The sequence below is a fragment of the Musca vetustissima genome, unplaced genomic scaffold (assembly GCF_032173495.1).
Source record: "Musca vetustissima isolate MV318-11 ecotype Yass unplaced genomic scaffold, APGP_CSIRO_Mvet_v1 utg1469, whole genome shotgun sequence".
NCBI classification, from domain to species: domain Eukaryota; kingdom Metazoa; phylum Arthropoda; class Insecta; order Diptera; family Muscidae; genus Musca; species Musca vetustissima.
The window spans coordinates 112,666-125,645 of NW_026879459.1; the positions used below are offsets into that span (position 1 = coordinate 112,666).

The following is a 12,980-nucleotide window of genomic DNA, read 5'->3' on the forward strand; positions in this document are numbered from 1 at the left end:
AGAAAATGTGTGTGATTTGTTTTTTTATTGGCATCAAAGGTTCTCTAATACCAAGTTTTCTGTTCAAATAATTCAATTCATACAGAACTTAGTTCAAATCTTCTATTAGAAAATATTTAAGACTTATTTCGGAAACCCTCTGAAATACCTTTAAATATTATTTTAATCGTCTTCCATAACTTCTATTAGAAGTAATAAAATGCTCTGTTCCAGAACCCGCAAAAAATCATGTTTTCCATTTCCCATTTTTGAAAAAAATTTAGCACTCTATGAGTTTGGGAAGGAACCGAAAATGTTCTAGTAGAAGACCTTAAAAAAATCAGTAGAAAACATTAAAGATTTCTAGTAGAGAACAATAAGGACTTCTATTGGAATTCCTTATTATTTAAATATCTGTAAATCTACACTTTGAAGTCATTCATCAGAATATTTTAAAGACATCTATTAGAAGTCCCCAAAAATGTTCTCTGGAAGACCTCAAGACTTCTCTCTAATACCTCAAAGACTTCTCTGGAAGACCTCAAAGTCCTCTCTGGATCAAAATGAGATCTTTATCACCTGATATCTTTTAAGGGGGAAACACATACAAGGATTCAGGCCTGCCCTGTTAAGTTGGCTTCGTATGAATTGTCAATTTATAAAGGAATATCAGAGTCAAAGTTGTATTTGGGAGCCTGTATTCTTTTACAATGAAAGAAGCCAACTTAACATGCCAAGCCTGAAAGTCCTCTTATGTGCTGTCCCCTTTAGAGCGCGGAAAGAAAACCATACTTCCATTAGAAGAGCTTATATTTTTATATTAAAAGCACATAAAGCCTTTGATATCTTCATCCTCTTAAAGAGTGGAACGCTTTTTACTTTTATGACATCTTCTCGTAATCGACATAGCATAAATTTCAGAGTTGCATTTCGTTTTCCATATGCGAAAGTGTTGCCATATCTAAAACAAAAAATTACCTAACACTAAAAATATCTCTCGTGGAAATTAAATTAAAAAAAAATACAATTTATAAAAAAATTACAACTAAATTTATTGCTATGAATTAATTTTAGCCAATAGGGGTTGTGTAACGGAATTATTTGTGGTTGCAGGCGCCGTTGTTACCGTTGGATGATGTTTCAGGGGTAAGCGATTGCCAACCGATGGTGTAACAATACCAATAGCACCACCTCCGCCTCCACCACCATCATCAGCAAGCGCATTTAATTTCGTTGAGCCGATATTATCCTCCCCGGATGTGAGTAAATGTTGACTATTATTCGATGAGTTATTTGTCAAAAATTGATTAACATTTCGGCAATTATTGACTTTGACATAATTGGAGGTGTTGATGGCGGCGGCGGGTGGTGGAATGGTGAAATTCCCGGTCAGTGAACTTAGTGGTGGGGGATGAAAGAAATTATTCATTGGTGGCGCTTCAACATCACATTGTATATTTGTCACCGATGGTGAACGCTGATAGTACAGATCTCCATTTATGGCTGGTGGTTGGGGCATAACAATTGCGGTTTTACGTTCCCGCGTTGAGGGAGTCTCGACAATTTGCTCCCCAGCAACATCGTCAACATCCTCCTCCTCCTCCTCGTCGTCATCGTATTCGTCGTGATCTTGGCGATTTATCATATTAGCTTCAGCCTCTGCCTCGCCTTCATCATCCTCATAGACATGTGATGAGACGAGATTTTGTGTCTCCTCCGAACTTTCATTGTTAATGCTGAATTTGATACGTGTCGAACTACCCAAACTGGCCGTATCACTGTTATTTATCAGACTTGAAATGGTGGGTGAATTTTTCATTCGCAGCCTTGAGCCGGAATTCGGTTGCAGCACACCGGACAAATTGGAATTTGATTGGGTGGACGACAGCTGGGTGTAACTGTGTTTGGGATTACTGCTGTTGTGATGATGAGGTTTCAGGGTACCCGATAGCGGTAAACGGAAATTGGCCATTTCCCAGCAGCCATCCTTGGCGTCGTCCTTCAGCGACCTACTACTATAAATATCACTATGCGGTGGTGAGAGTTTCATGCTATTCAGGGCATTTACCTCCAGATAATTATAAAAATCATCAGTCTTAAAATCGTTACCATTCAATTTGGGCGATGATGAGGATATCTTGCGTTTCACTCGCAAATTGGGAGAATTTTGTCGGCTCACCGAACGTGCAATGTCCAGCTGTTGATTATAAGGTGGTGGCAGGAATGCTGAGGCTTCGGAGTTTTGTTTATGCAAAAGGCCATGGCGCGGCACTTGCTTCAGCGAGGAACGCCGTGAAAGCATAAGTTTTTGTGGTGATATCGGTGTTTCCACTTTGGGTACTTCACCCTCCAGCCAATAGGTTAACATTTCACCTTTACCCTTCATGGGAACATAACCTCGTTTCGTCGTGATAAAGGTACCAAAGGCATCCAGTGCCAATTTAGTTTTTTCACTTATGTGAATTTTCAATGCCTCACCATTGGATTCCATGCGTGAGGCGGTATTCACGGTATCACCAAACAAACAGTAGCGGGGCATTTTCAAACCCACCACACCAGCCACACAGGCCCCGGTGTGTAGACCAATTCTCAGTTTGAGTTTATCATTTGGCCGATGATGTATCTTAAAATTATGCACAGCCTCGAGTAGGGCTAAAGCCAAGCGGGCAATTTCTCTACTATGTTGATTACCATTGCGTATGGGCAGGCCTGAGACTACCATATAGGCATCGCCTATGGTCTCCACTTTGTAGACATCGAAATTTTCCACAATCGAATCAAAACATGTATAGAGATCATTCAGGAATTGCACCACTTGCATGGGTGTACTTTCTGCCGAGATGGCTGTGAAGCCAACAATATCGGAGAAATAAATGGTAACTTGATCGAATGTTTCAGCTACCACCGGTTCTCCCGATATCAACTGGGCAGCCACACTTTGTGGTAAGAGTTGATACAGAAGTTTTTCACATTTCTTCTTTTCCTCAATATAATCTTGGGTACGTTCTTCGACCAGTTCTTCCAAATTGTTGGCATACTGTTCCATACGTTTGAGTAGATTGTCGACAATATGCCCGGTTTCATTATCCCTGAAAGGAAGGAAGACAATACGATTATTAGAAAGTTACTAAAAACTTTTTTATTGTGGAATCATTTTTAATCGCTGTCCAGTTGATGGAACGCTTTTTACAACGATGTCATTTCAAAGTGATTGGAATTCCATTAATTTCAGGGTTGCATTCTCTCCCGTTCCCACATGGTACACAAAAATACAAGAATTCTTTAAAGAGGAATATGAGGGTCTTATCTACATGAAGAAAACAAAGCAATTTCCGAACTCAATGAACGTAAATAGATTTCCGTATTCTTATACTTTGTGAATTTATGCAGTCAGTAAAATGTCTATATGCTCTAAATAAACTTCGGTTCGCAGTCGAGTCTCAGTGAGAAGTTTTAGTGGCACCCAACTCAAACTTTAAAGAATGCATGAGACTGACTTAACCAAGATAGAATTTGAACTTGGTGTTTCCTAGTCGAACTAAACCATACAAATGACACATTCATACTTACTTATTAATATTCCTTATAATCGATTTAAGAGCATTAAAATCTGGTCTCTCAGCTGGGTCTTCGGACCAACATTTCTGCATAACTGTATTTATTTCCCTATAATCGTTGGGAATGTCAACAACCAGCGGTCGGAAAGGTGTTTGGACGATATGTGGATAACCTTTTACCAGATAGATTATTTCTGAAATTAAACGAAAAGAAAATGAGGAAATAATTAGCGATTTATGACTAAACATTAGGAGAAGAATTGAAAAAGTAGATGAGCAATATGAAACAGCTAAAAGGGAACGATTTCAAAAGAAATGAAGATTATTGGGTGATCAGAAGAAGAGGAAGTCTTCAAATACCTGTACTGTATAGAGAATTTATTTAGAATGAACTCTCGATGTGAGGGGAATTTATTTAGAAGATCTCACTTTCTGTGGATTTTATTTAGAAGAAGCAAAATCGGAGATACTCCACTGCTGGAGAATCGTGGAAAACGGTTCGAAGCCGAAGGACTATTATAAACAAAATAATCTCACTGCTGGAGAACTGCTGGAGAATCGTGGAGAATGGTTCGAAGCCAAAGGACTATGGTAAACAAAGTAATCTCGCTGAAAAAGAATCAGAACAAATCACGAGGAGGCAATTGATCTAGAAAAACATAGAACCAAAATAAATAACTCCTGCAGCTAGGCGAGGCTGAAACTATGTGCCAGTTGTAGTAAAAGGAAGTTGACTTTGAGTACTACATGTATGGGGATACTACATAAGAAACCAAAATCGAAGTAGTGATTTTTGATGTGGAAAGGCAAGGGGAACCACTTATGCCCGATACCGACGTGTTGTCTTCAAAAAGTTGTCTAATTATATAAAGCCTTTTGATAAAACTAGAAGCGGACAAATACCTTTGATAAAAACGTTAGTTGCTAACGTGACGGACAGATTTTCGAAAGCGGAAACAATGAAAATTGAATAAGGCGGTAGTGGGTTAACAGTCAGCCACCAGCAGGTATAAAAGGAGGTGCCTTGGTGATAATCGGGACAGTCTTCAGTAGATGGCGGTGGTGTCAAATGGGATTGAAAAACGAGCCCTTGGCTGGTTGCTATCTAGTCAGGTACCTCGAATACCAGTGAAGTAGTTGCCGAATAGTCGAGTGTGGTCGAAAGTCCTCGACTGCCAGTGGACGTAGCTGTGGAGTATTTGTTGTCTAGTTCAAAGGGGTTTAAAAACTATCCCTTGGCTGGAACAAAAAGGAGTTCGCCGCTGTCGCCTAGAACAAGTGGGGTTGAAGCATTTATTTTCGATGGGAAGTACCGTTGTGTTATCTCTTCACTAAGTTGTCTAATTGTAGAAAACCTTTGGAGAAAACTGGAAGCGTACAAATACCTATGATAAAAATTGTAGTTGCTAACGTGACGGAAACATTTCGAAAGCGGAAACAATGAAAATTGAATAAGACGGCATCAGGTTAATAGTCAGCCACCAGCAGGTATAAAAGAATGTGCTTTGGTGACAATCGGGACAGTCTTCAGATTGCTGTGATGTCAGGTGGGGTTGAAAAAACGAGCCCTTGCCTGGTTGTAGTTTACTGTCTAGTTGAGTGGCGTTGCGAAAGGAGCCTTCGACTGCCAGTTAAGTAGCTGCTGAATATTCGAGTGAGATTGAAAGCCAACCCCTGGCTGTCAGCGGAATTAGCTATGGAGTTTCGCTGTATAGTCGAGTGGGGTTAAAAAACGAGACCTCGGCTACCATTGGAATTAGTTGATCAGTAGTGGAGTGGGGTTGAAAAACGAGCACTCGGCTACCAATGAAGTAGCTGCTGTCCAATCGAGTGTTGTTCAAAAACGAGACTTCGTCTGGAGCAGAAAGGAGTTCGTCGCTGTCGTCTGGGAAAAGTGGGTTTGAAAAACAAACAAGAGGAAACATCGGGCTATCGCTGCACATAGATGCCGCCAATCTTCGGGTGCTGTCATCATCGTTGGGATGCACTGTCCCAAGCTGTTGTGGGTGACCAGTCCCAAACTATTTGGGGTTCAATTGGTAATAGTTTTGGCTATGAGCCTGACCTAAGGTTTTTTTCGGTAGCACGGGTGTCAGGGGCCCCTAGGTCCGTGGATCTAGCCTGACAAGTTGGTGTTGGCCCCCTGGGGAGCATCGTGCTGGCTGTGGTTTAAACCCAAATCGCGGGTAAAGTTTCGACTTGATGTGGAGTTGCACTGCAACTGACGCTTCGAAAGGCAGGAGTTTTAGATAGGCTCCGCTCCTCATCCAAGGAGGTGATCACGTCCAAATACGTGTGATCGTTTGGTACCTACACCTCGGTGTGGGAGCGTTGGTTGACGCGTTGTATTAACTGGTGTTTACAGCACTGTGGGGTAAGGCCGGCAGGCAGGTACCCACGTACTCTAAATATCTCTGTCCCAAGCTGTTGCCAACCTGTGGGTGTCGCCGTTTATTGGACCGCCGCTGTGCCAAGTTGCCGTCAACATTCTGTGTGTCGTCACCATTCATTGGGCTGCCGCTAACATCCGGGACCGTCACCGTTCATATGACTGCCGCTGTATCACCATTCATGGGACTGCCGTTAACCTATGGAACTGTCACCGTTCATAGGACTGCCGTTGTGCCAAGCTGGCATCAAATTTCTGTGTGTCGTCACCATTCATTGGGCTGCCGCTGTTATAAGCTACCGTCAACCTTCTGTGTGCCGTCACCATTCATCGGGCTGCTACTGCACCAAGCTGCCGCAGACCTCAGGAACCATCACCTCTTAACCGGCTGCTGCTGCACCAGGCAGCCGCCAACCTTCTGTGTGCCGTCACCATTTATCGGGCTGCTACTGTACCAAGCTGCCGCTAACATCCGGAACCGTCACCGTTTATCGGGCTGCTGCTGTGCCAAGGTGCCGCCAACCTTCTGTGTGCCGTCACCATTCATCGGACTGTTGCTGTGCCGAGTTATCCACCTTTCTCTTACCTAATTTTATTCCAACCTACATGCAATAAACGTATATCGGGAAGTTATAGTAAAAGGACCTCTGCCAACAGTTATATTTGATACCCTCGCTACAAAACTCGCCCATCATCAGAGTGTTAAACACGTCGTCACAAGGCTTTGGTTAACAACGGTTACATAAGCACAATGCATTCTAATGGCAGAATCTGTACTATGCGAATTTACTTAAGTTAACGTGGAAAGCGTCTGCGCCCCAGCCATTGGCCTCTCCTATAGAATAGTAGCACTTCAGTTTGTCTGTCATAGAAAAATTAAATTATTTTCCACAAAATTTTTGTAAAATAAATTCAATAACACATTTTTCTACTCAATAATCTGATTTCCCGTTACTTGTATTCTCCTTTCCTTCGAAAATCAAAACTAATCCCTGTCAAACGTTAACCGTTTAACACGAAGACTAAAGGGACAGCAAAAATAGAAATCCAAGTAAAACACGCAACGACATCCAGCTTTCACATTTGGATAAATTCAATAGCACCAAAGGATAACCGAAGAGGAATACAAAATCGGCCTGCCTGAACTGCTGATGGTTTGCCCAACAACGAAGTGCTGTTCGTTGTATCCATGACATGGAAAAGGGAGAATGTCATGTCACAGGTTAATCCCTTGGGACTAACCTAACACAACAGTAACCACAATACGGCGTTGTTGTTGTTGTTGTTGTTAATGTTGCTAAGCATCAAGGATACGAAGGACCACAAAACATTGCACTTGTCAATTCTTGAAATAGAATTCTGAAACGAATCAAAGCTAATGTGGCAACATATCATCACCACAAGAAATCATCAAGATTTATTATTCTGGCTTTGGAACGTCAGCAGCAAGAACAAAAATCTTGGGATGGCACATCCTTAACAACACAAGGATATAAATCAAAAACGAAAGTTTCTCAGGCAAATGACGAAGGCGAGGATTACAACGATGCTGATACGGAGAAACACTTAAATTGTTTTATACAAAACGGAAAAACTTTCAACACCATAACCAGGTCATATGTTAATGCCATAAACACCAAGGGAGGAAATGCTTCCAAACAATGCCAACAACCGGCTGTTCATTGGCAACAACATTTGGCTGGCATGCAATTGACATGGATAAATCAAGTTCCGCAGCATATTGCATCGACACAATGTGTAACAAAAACCCGGCAGAGGAAAAAGAAGGCGACGGAGGCGACTCAACATCCACAATCTGAACTCCATTGCCAGAAATCTCGTTATATCCTTTGCATGTTCGAAGTCTTACCAACGTGCCGTGCAAAAAACCCAACGGATAATATATTTCAACGACATGCATCAGCAACAACAATCAGAGCAAACTATCGACATCATGTTGAAAATTCGGCAACAAGGACGACGACAAATCTCTTTCAATTTCAATCATTGCAAGCGCCAGCTATTGACAGTCATACACCCAAGTGGAATTATGCAGATTATGGGATGTGTAAGTGTCAACCAAGTTAGTAAGAGGGGAAAGGACAGGGCAGGGATAACATTTTTATATACGAAGTTTTTTAAAGTCTCTAGAGACGAGCTGAAGGGAGTCTTCCATAGACGAGCTGAAGGCAGTCTTCTATGGACGAGTTGAAGGGAGTCTTCTATGGACGAGTTGAAGGGAGTCTTCCATAGACGAGTTGAAGGGAGTCTTCCATAGACGAGTTGAAGGGAGTCCTTATAGACGAGCTTAAGGGAGTCCTTATAGACGAGCTTAAGGGAGTCCTTATAGACGAGCTTAAGGGAGTCCTTATATACGAGCTTAAGGGAGTCTCTATAGACGAGCCTGAAGGGAGTCTCTATAGACGAGCCTGAAGGGAGTCTCCATAGACGAGCCTGAAGGGAGTCTCTATAGACGAGCCTGAAGGGAGTCTCTATAGACGAGCCTGAAGGGAGTCTCTATAGACGAGCCTGAAGGGAGTCTCTATAGACGAGCCTGAAGGGAGTCTCTATAGACGAGCCTGAAGGGAGTCTCTATAGACGAGCCTGAAGGGAGTCTCTATAGACGAGCCTGAAGGGAGTCTCTATAGACGAGCCTGAAGGGAGTCTCTATAGACGAGCCTGAAGGGAGTCTATATAGACGAGCCTGAAGGGAGTCTGTATAGACGAGCCTGAAGGGAGTCTCTATAGACGAGCCTGAAGGGAGTCCTCTATAGACGAGCCTGAAGGGAGTCTCTATAGACGAGCCTGAAGGGAGTCTCTATAGACGAGCCTGAAGGGAGTCTCTATAGACGAGCCTGAAGGGAGTCTCTATAGACGAGCCTGAAGGGAGTCTCTATAGACGAGCCTGAAGGGAGTCTCTATAGACGAGCCTGAAGGGAGTCTCTATAGACGAGCCTGAAGGGAGTCTCTATAGACGAGCCTGAAGGGAGTCTCTATAGACGAGCCTGAAGGGAGTCTCTCTATAGACGAGCTGAAGGGAGTCTCTCTATAGACGAGCTGAAGGGAGTCTCTCTATAGACGAGCTGAAGGGAGTCTCTATAGACGAGCTGAAGGGAGTCTCTATAGACGAGCTGTAGGGAGTTTCCACGTATGTCAGGAAGTCTGTATATACGAACTAGCTGGAGTATGGAGGTCTTCTGTTGACGAGTGGAAAGGTATCTTCATAGACGGCATCTATGCGAGCCCAGGACGGACTTTAATAGAGACCTTGAAAACTATTTCATAATAAATCCACGCCTCTATGGACCTTGAAAACTATTTCATAATAAATCCACGCCTCTATGGACCTTGAAAACTATTTCATAATAAATCCACGCCTCTATGGACCTTGAAAACTATTTCATAATAAATCCACGCCTCTATGGACCTTGAAAACTATTTCATAATAAATCCACGCCTCTATGGACCTTGAAAACTATTTCATAATAAATCCACGCCTCTATGGACCTTGAAAACTATTTCATAATAAATCCACGCCTCTATGGACCTTGAAAACTATTTCATAATAAATCCACGCCTCTATGGACCTTGAAAACTATTTCATAATAAATCCACGCCTCTATGGACCTTGAAAACTATTTCATAATAAATCCACGCCTCTATGGACTTTGAAAACAATTTTTTAATAAATCCACGCCTTGTGGCGGTTTTCAAAAATATTTTTTTTTTTTAAATCCACGCCTTATGGAAGTCTGGCAAAAATATATTCTTTAAAAACATAACATAAAACCCTCGAATGGACCTCTGTAAAAATTTCCAAGAGACTTGACATTCTGAGTGTTCTATATACATTACAGGGTATTTTCAGTCCCTCTGTAGCTCTCCTCTGTTTGAAAATCCATACCTTTCTATCCCATCCTCCTTCCAATATTTTTTTTTAAGAAATCTCTTCCAGCTATTTATATTAATTTCAAACCCTCTTCTACCCCCTCTAAAACTTCACTATTAATTACATTCAATCTAAATTGCATTGCATTTGAGCGTTTCTATTGAAATTTATTTGTCTGATTAGTAATTTTTCGTTGCTACTTCCTCTTCTCTTCCCTCTTTTGTCTCTTCCATGGCTATTTGTTCCGCAGTAAAATCTCAATCAAATCTTACCGGCCATGATGTAATTTTTGGCAATACGGATAAAGTTTTTAGCGAACATTGCATTTGGATTGAATCACGTATTCGATGGCTGCAAGAACTTGAGGCAAGTGGAGATGGAGCTGGAGGTGCTAGCGAACAAACAGAAACATACACACACAGAGAGCGGAAAACACAAATAAATGAGCCAGAGATTTGTCGAAGTTGAATGGCAATTACCGAAATGAATGAATGAATGAATGAAGGAACAAAGTGGATGTTCGGTTGGTTTGGCAATATTTTGGAGATTTCCCATTTTCAGATGGCCGTTGAATTAAAGTGCAATGACAAACCACTTAATCAGAGTTACCACAATGGAACGTGACATTTTTCGGGGCTGTTGGCGATGAGTGGGGAAGGAATGCAATTTTAAGAGGCGAGACAATTTTTTTTTTAATTTACACAATGTTTTGAATTTGAAAAATTTTTTGAGAAAATTCAATTTAATATTTTCCATGTGTAATTTTTAAATCCAATCCTACCCTCTCATAACTAACCTAAAATTACAATGTCCGCTAGAATAATTGCCAATTCTTCCTCCCCATAATTTTCGATTCAATATTCAATTACCTAGTATTTTGTATCACTTATCTAATGAGGGTTTACTTAGATTCCATGCTCACTCTTCCTCGTCTATTCACTCTAATTGTCATGGAGTGGCCACTTCAAATGGCTTCCTCTTTAATTTGCAGCAGTTCTTCGTCGCAATTGAATGTTGGAACTGTTACTAATAGAGGAGGGGTACTTCAAGGTATTTGCCACAGCTTGTCTTACATGGCCTCATTTTTATTGCAGTAGTAGTTGTTGTTGTTGCTATGTTTTCCCAGCCAAAGAAACAAACCACCAAATACATGGAGAAGTATTCTTAACCTAGTATTGTGTGGGCAAAGAATTGTGGGTGGTGGGAGCTAGGATGAGGGGGTGAGACAATTCTATGGCCAATGTTTTCTTTAACCACAATGTAATTTCTATATGTTTTGGATGGTTCGACAACTATAGATTTTTTGTAGCAAACAGTTTTGAATTGGGCAAGGGATGGCGATTTATGAGATATTTTGGGCAACATTTTTTGGTCGGATTTTTTTTTTAATTGTATTCTTGTTTTATTTTTAGAAAGATATGGCAATGTTGAAAAAAAAAAAACATTTTTACTAATTAAATTTCAATTTTGATTTTTTGGTCGGAATTTAAAAAAAATTGGTCTAAATTTTAGAGTATATTTTTATTTTTCCAACGACTATTAACCATTTTAATTTGGCATGATTGGTCGGTTTTGATTTTTTTTTTGAAAAAAATAATTTTTACTAATTAAATTTCAATTTTGAGTTTTAGGTCGGAATTTAAAAAAAAAAATTGGTCGAAATTTTAGAGTATATTTTTGTTTTTTCCAACAACTATTAACCATTTTATTTTGGCATGAAAAATTTTAATTTTTTTGGAAAAAAAAAATTTTTTGTCTGAATTTGAAAATTGGTCAGAAATTTAAAATAAATAGAAATAAAATAAAATATATTTGGTCGGAAACAAATATTTTTGGTCGAAATATAAATTTTTCTTATATTGGGGGTTTTAATTATATGATTTGATATAAAACTCTTTTTTTAGATTTTTTTTAAATTAATTCGAATTACTATACACATTTATTTTTAAATATGGCAACCCTACTTATCAATTCTCAGCAGTTCAAATTTATGACTGTACTGCAGTTCTTAATACTGCTAAGAATTTAGTAAAAAACTATATTTTAAATACTATTTTTGTTATTTTGGCAACCCTACCCTGCAATCCTCAGCGCTTCAAATTGATGATTGTACTGCTGCACTTAATGCTGCACAATATTTAAGTGGTTGTTAGATGACAAAGGGAACACGAAGTTTAACAATTTTTTCCAAGAACAAACTTGTTTTTAGTTTTCTCTTTATTTTTAAGCTGAAGTTTTTGTCCTAAAATGTTTAAAAGTTTGGCGAAATAAATTGGTATTGAGTGAAAAGTTTTATCTATTTTTTTTTTGGGGAAATTGGATATTGATTAAGAGACAATTTAGTCGGCATTATATGGATGATCTCCGGCAAAAGGAGGAGGAAAGAAGGTTGGGAGGGGTCCAAGCCATGAATGAACGGTATGAAAGGAGGCTGATGGGCCAGTGAGCCTATATAGACGAGCCGACTGGCCAGTGAGTCTATATAGACGAGCTGACTGGCCAGTGAGTCTATATAGACGAGCTAACTGGCCAGTGAGTCTATATAGACGAGCTGACTGGCCAGTGAGTCTATATAGACGAGCTGACTGGCCAGTGAGTCTATATAGACGAGCTGACTGGCCAGTGAGTCTATATAGACGAGCTGACTGGCCAGTGAGTCTATATAGACGAGCTGACTGGCCAGTGAGTCTATATAGACGAGCTGACTGGCCAGTGAGTCTATATAGACGAGCTGACTGGCCAGTGAGTCTATATAGACGAGCTGACTGGCCAGTGAGTCTATATAGACGAGCTGACTGGCCAGTGAGTCTATATAGACGAGCTGACTGGCCAGTGAGTCTATATAGACGAGCTGACTGGCCAGTGAGTCTATATAGACGAGCTGACTGGCCAGTGAGTCTATATAGACGAGCTGACTGGCCAGTGAGTCTATATAGACGAGCTGACTGGCCAGTGAGTCTATATAGACGAGCTGACTGGCCAGTGAGTCTATATAGACGAGCTGACTGGCCAGTGAGTCTATATAGACGAGCTGACTGGCCAGTGAGTCTATATAGACGAGCTGACTGGCCAGTGAGTCTATATAGACGAGCTGACTGGCCAGTGAGTCTATATAGACGAGCTGACTGGCCAGTGAGTCTATATAGACGAGCTGACTGGCCAGTGA

General features: G+C 40.7%; 1 protein-coding gene across 1 annotated transcript in view; it reads right to left on the reverse strand.

Annotated features, from left to right (window-relative positions):
- Positions 1 to 1,036: 1,036 nt before the first annotated feature.
- LOC133324373 (atrial natriuretic peptide receptor 1) overlaps positions 1,037 to 12,980 on the reverse strand; it is a gene marked incomplete at its 5' end in the record, with an annotated part of 51,173 nt that continues 39,229 nt past the window's right edge. Inside the window, 2 exons of the mRNA XM_061533217.1 lie at positions 1,037 to 3,068; positions 3,550 to 3,730. Coding sequence (XP_061389201.1) covers positions 1,037 to 3,068; positions 3,550 to 3,730 — 2,213 coding nt within the window. The remainder of the gene's footprint in view (positions 3,069 to 3,549; positions 3,731 to 12,980) is intronic.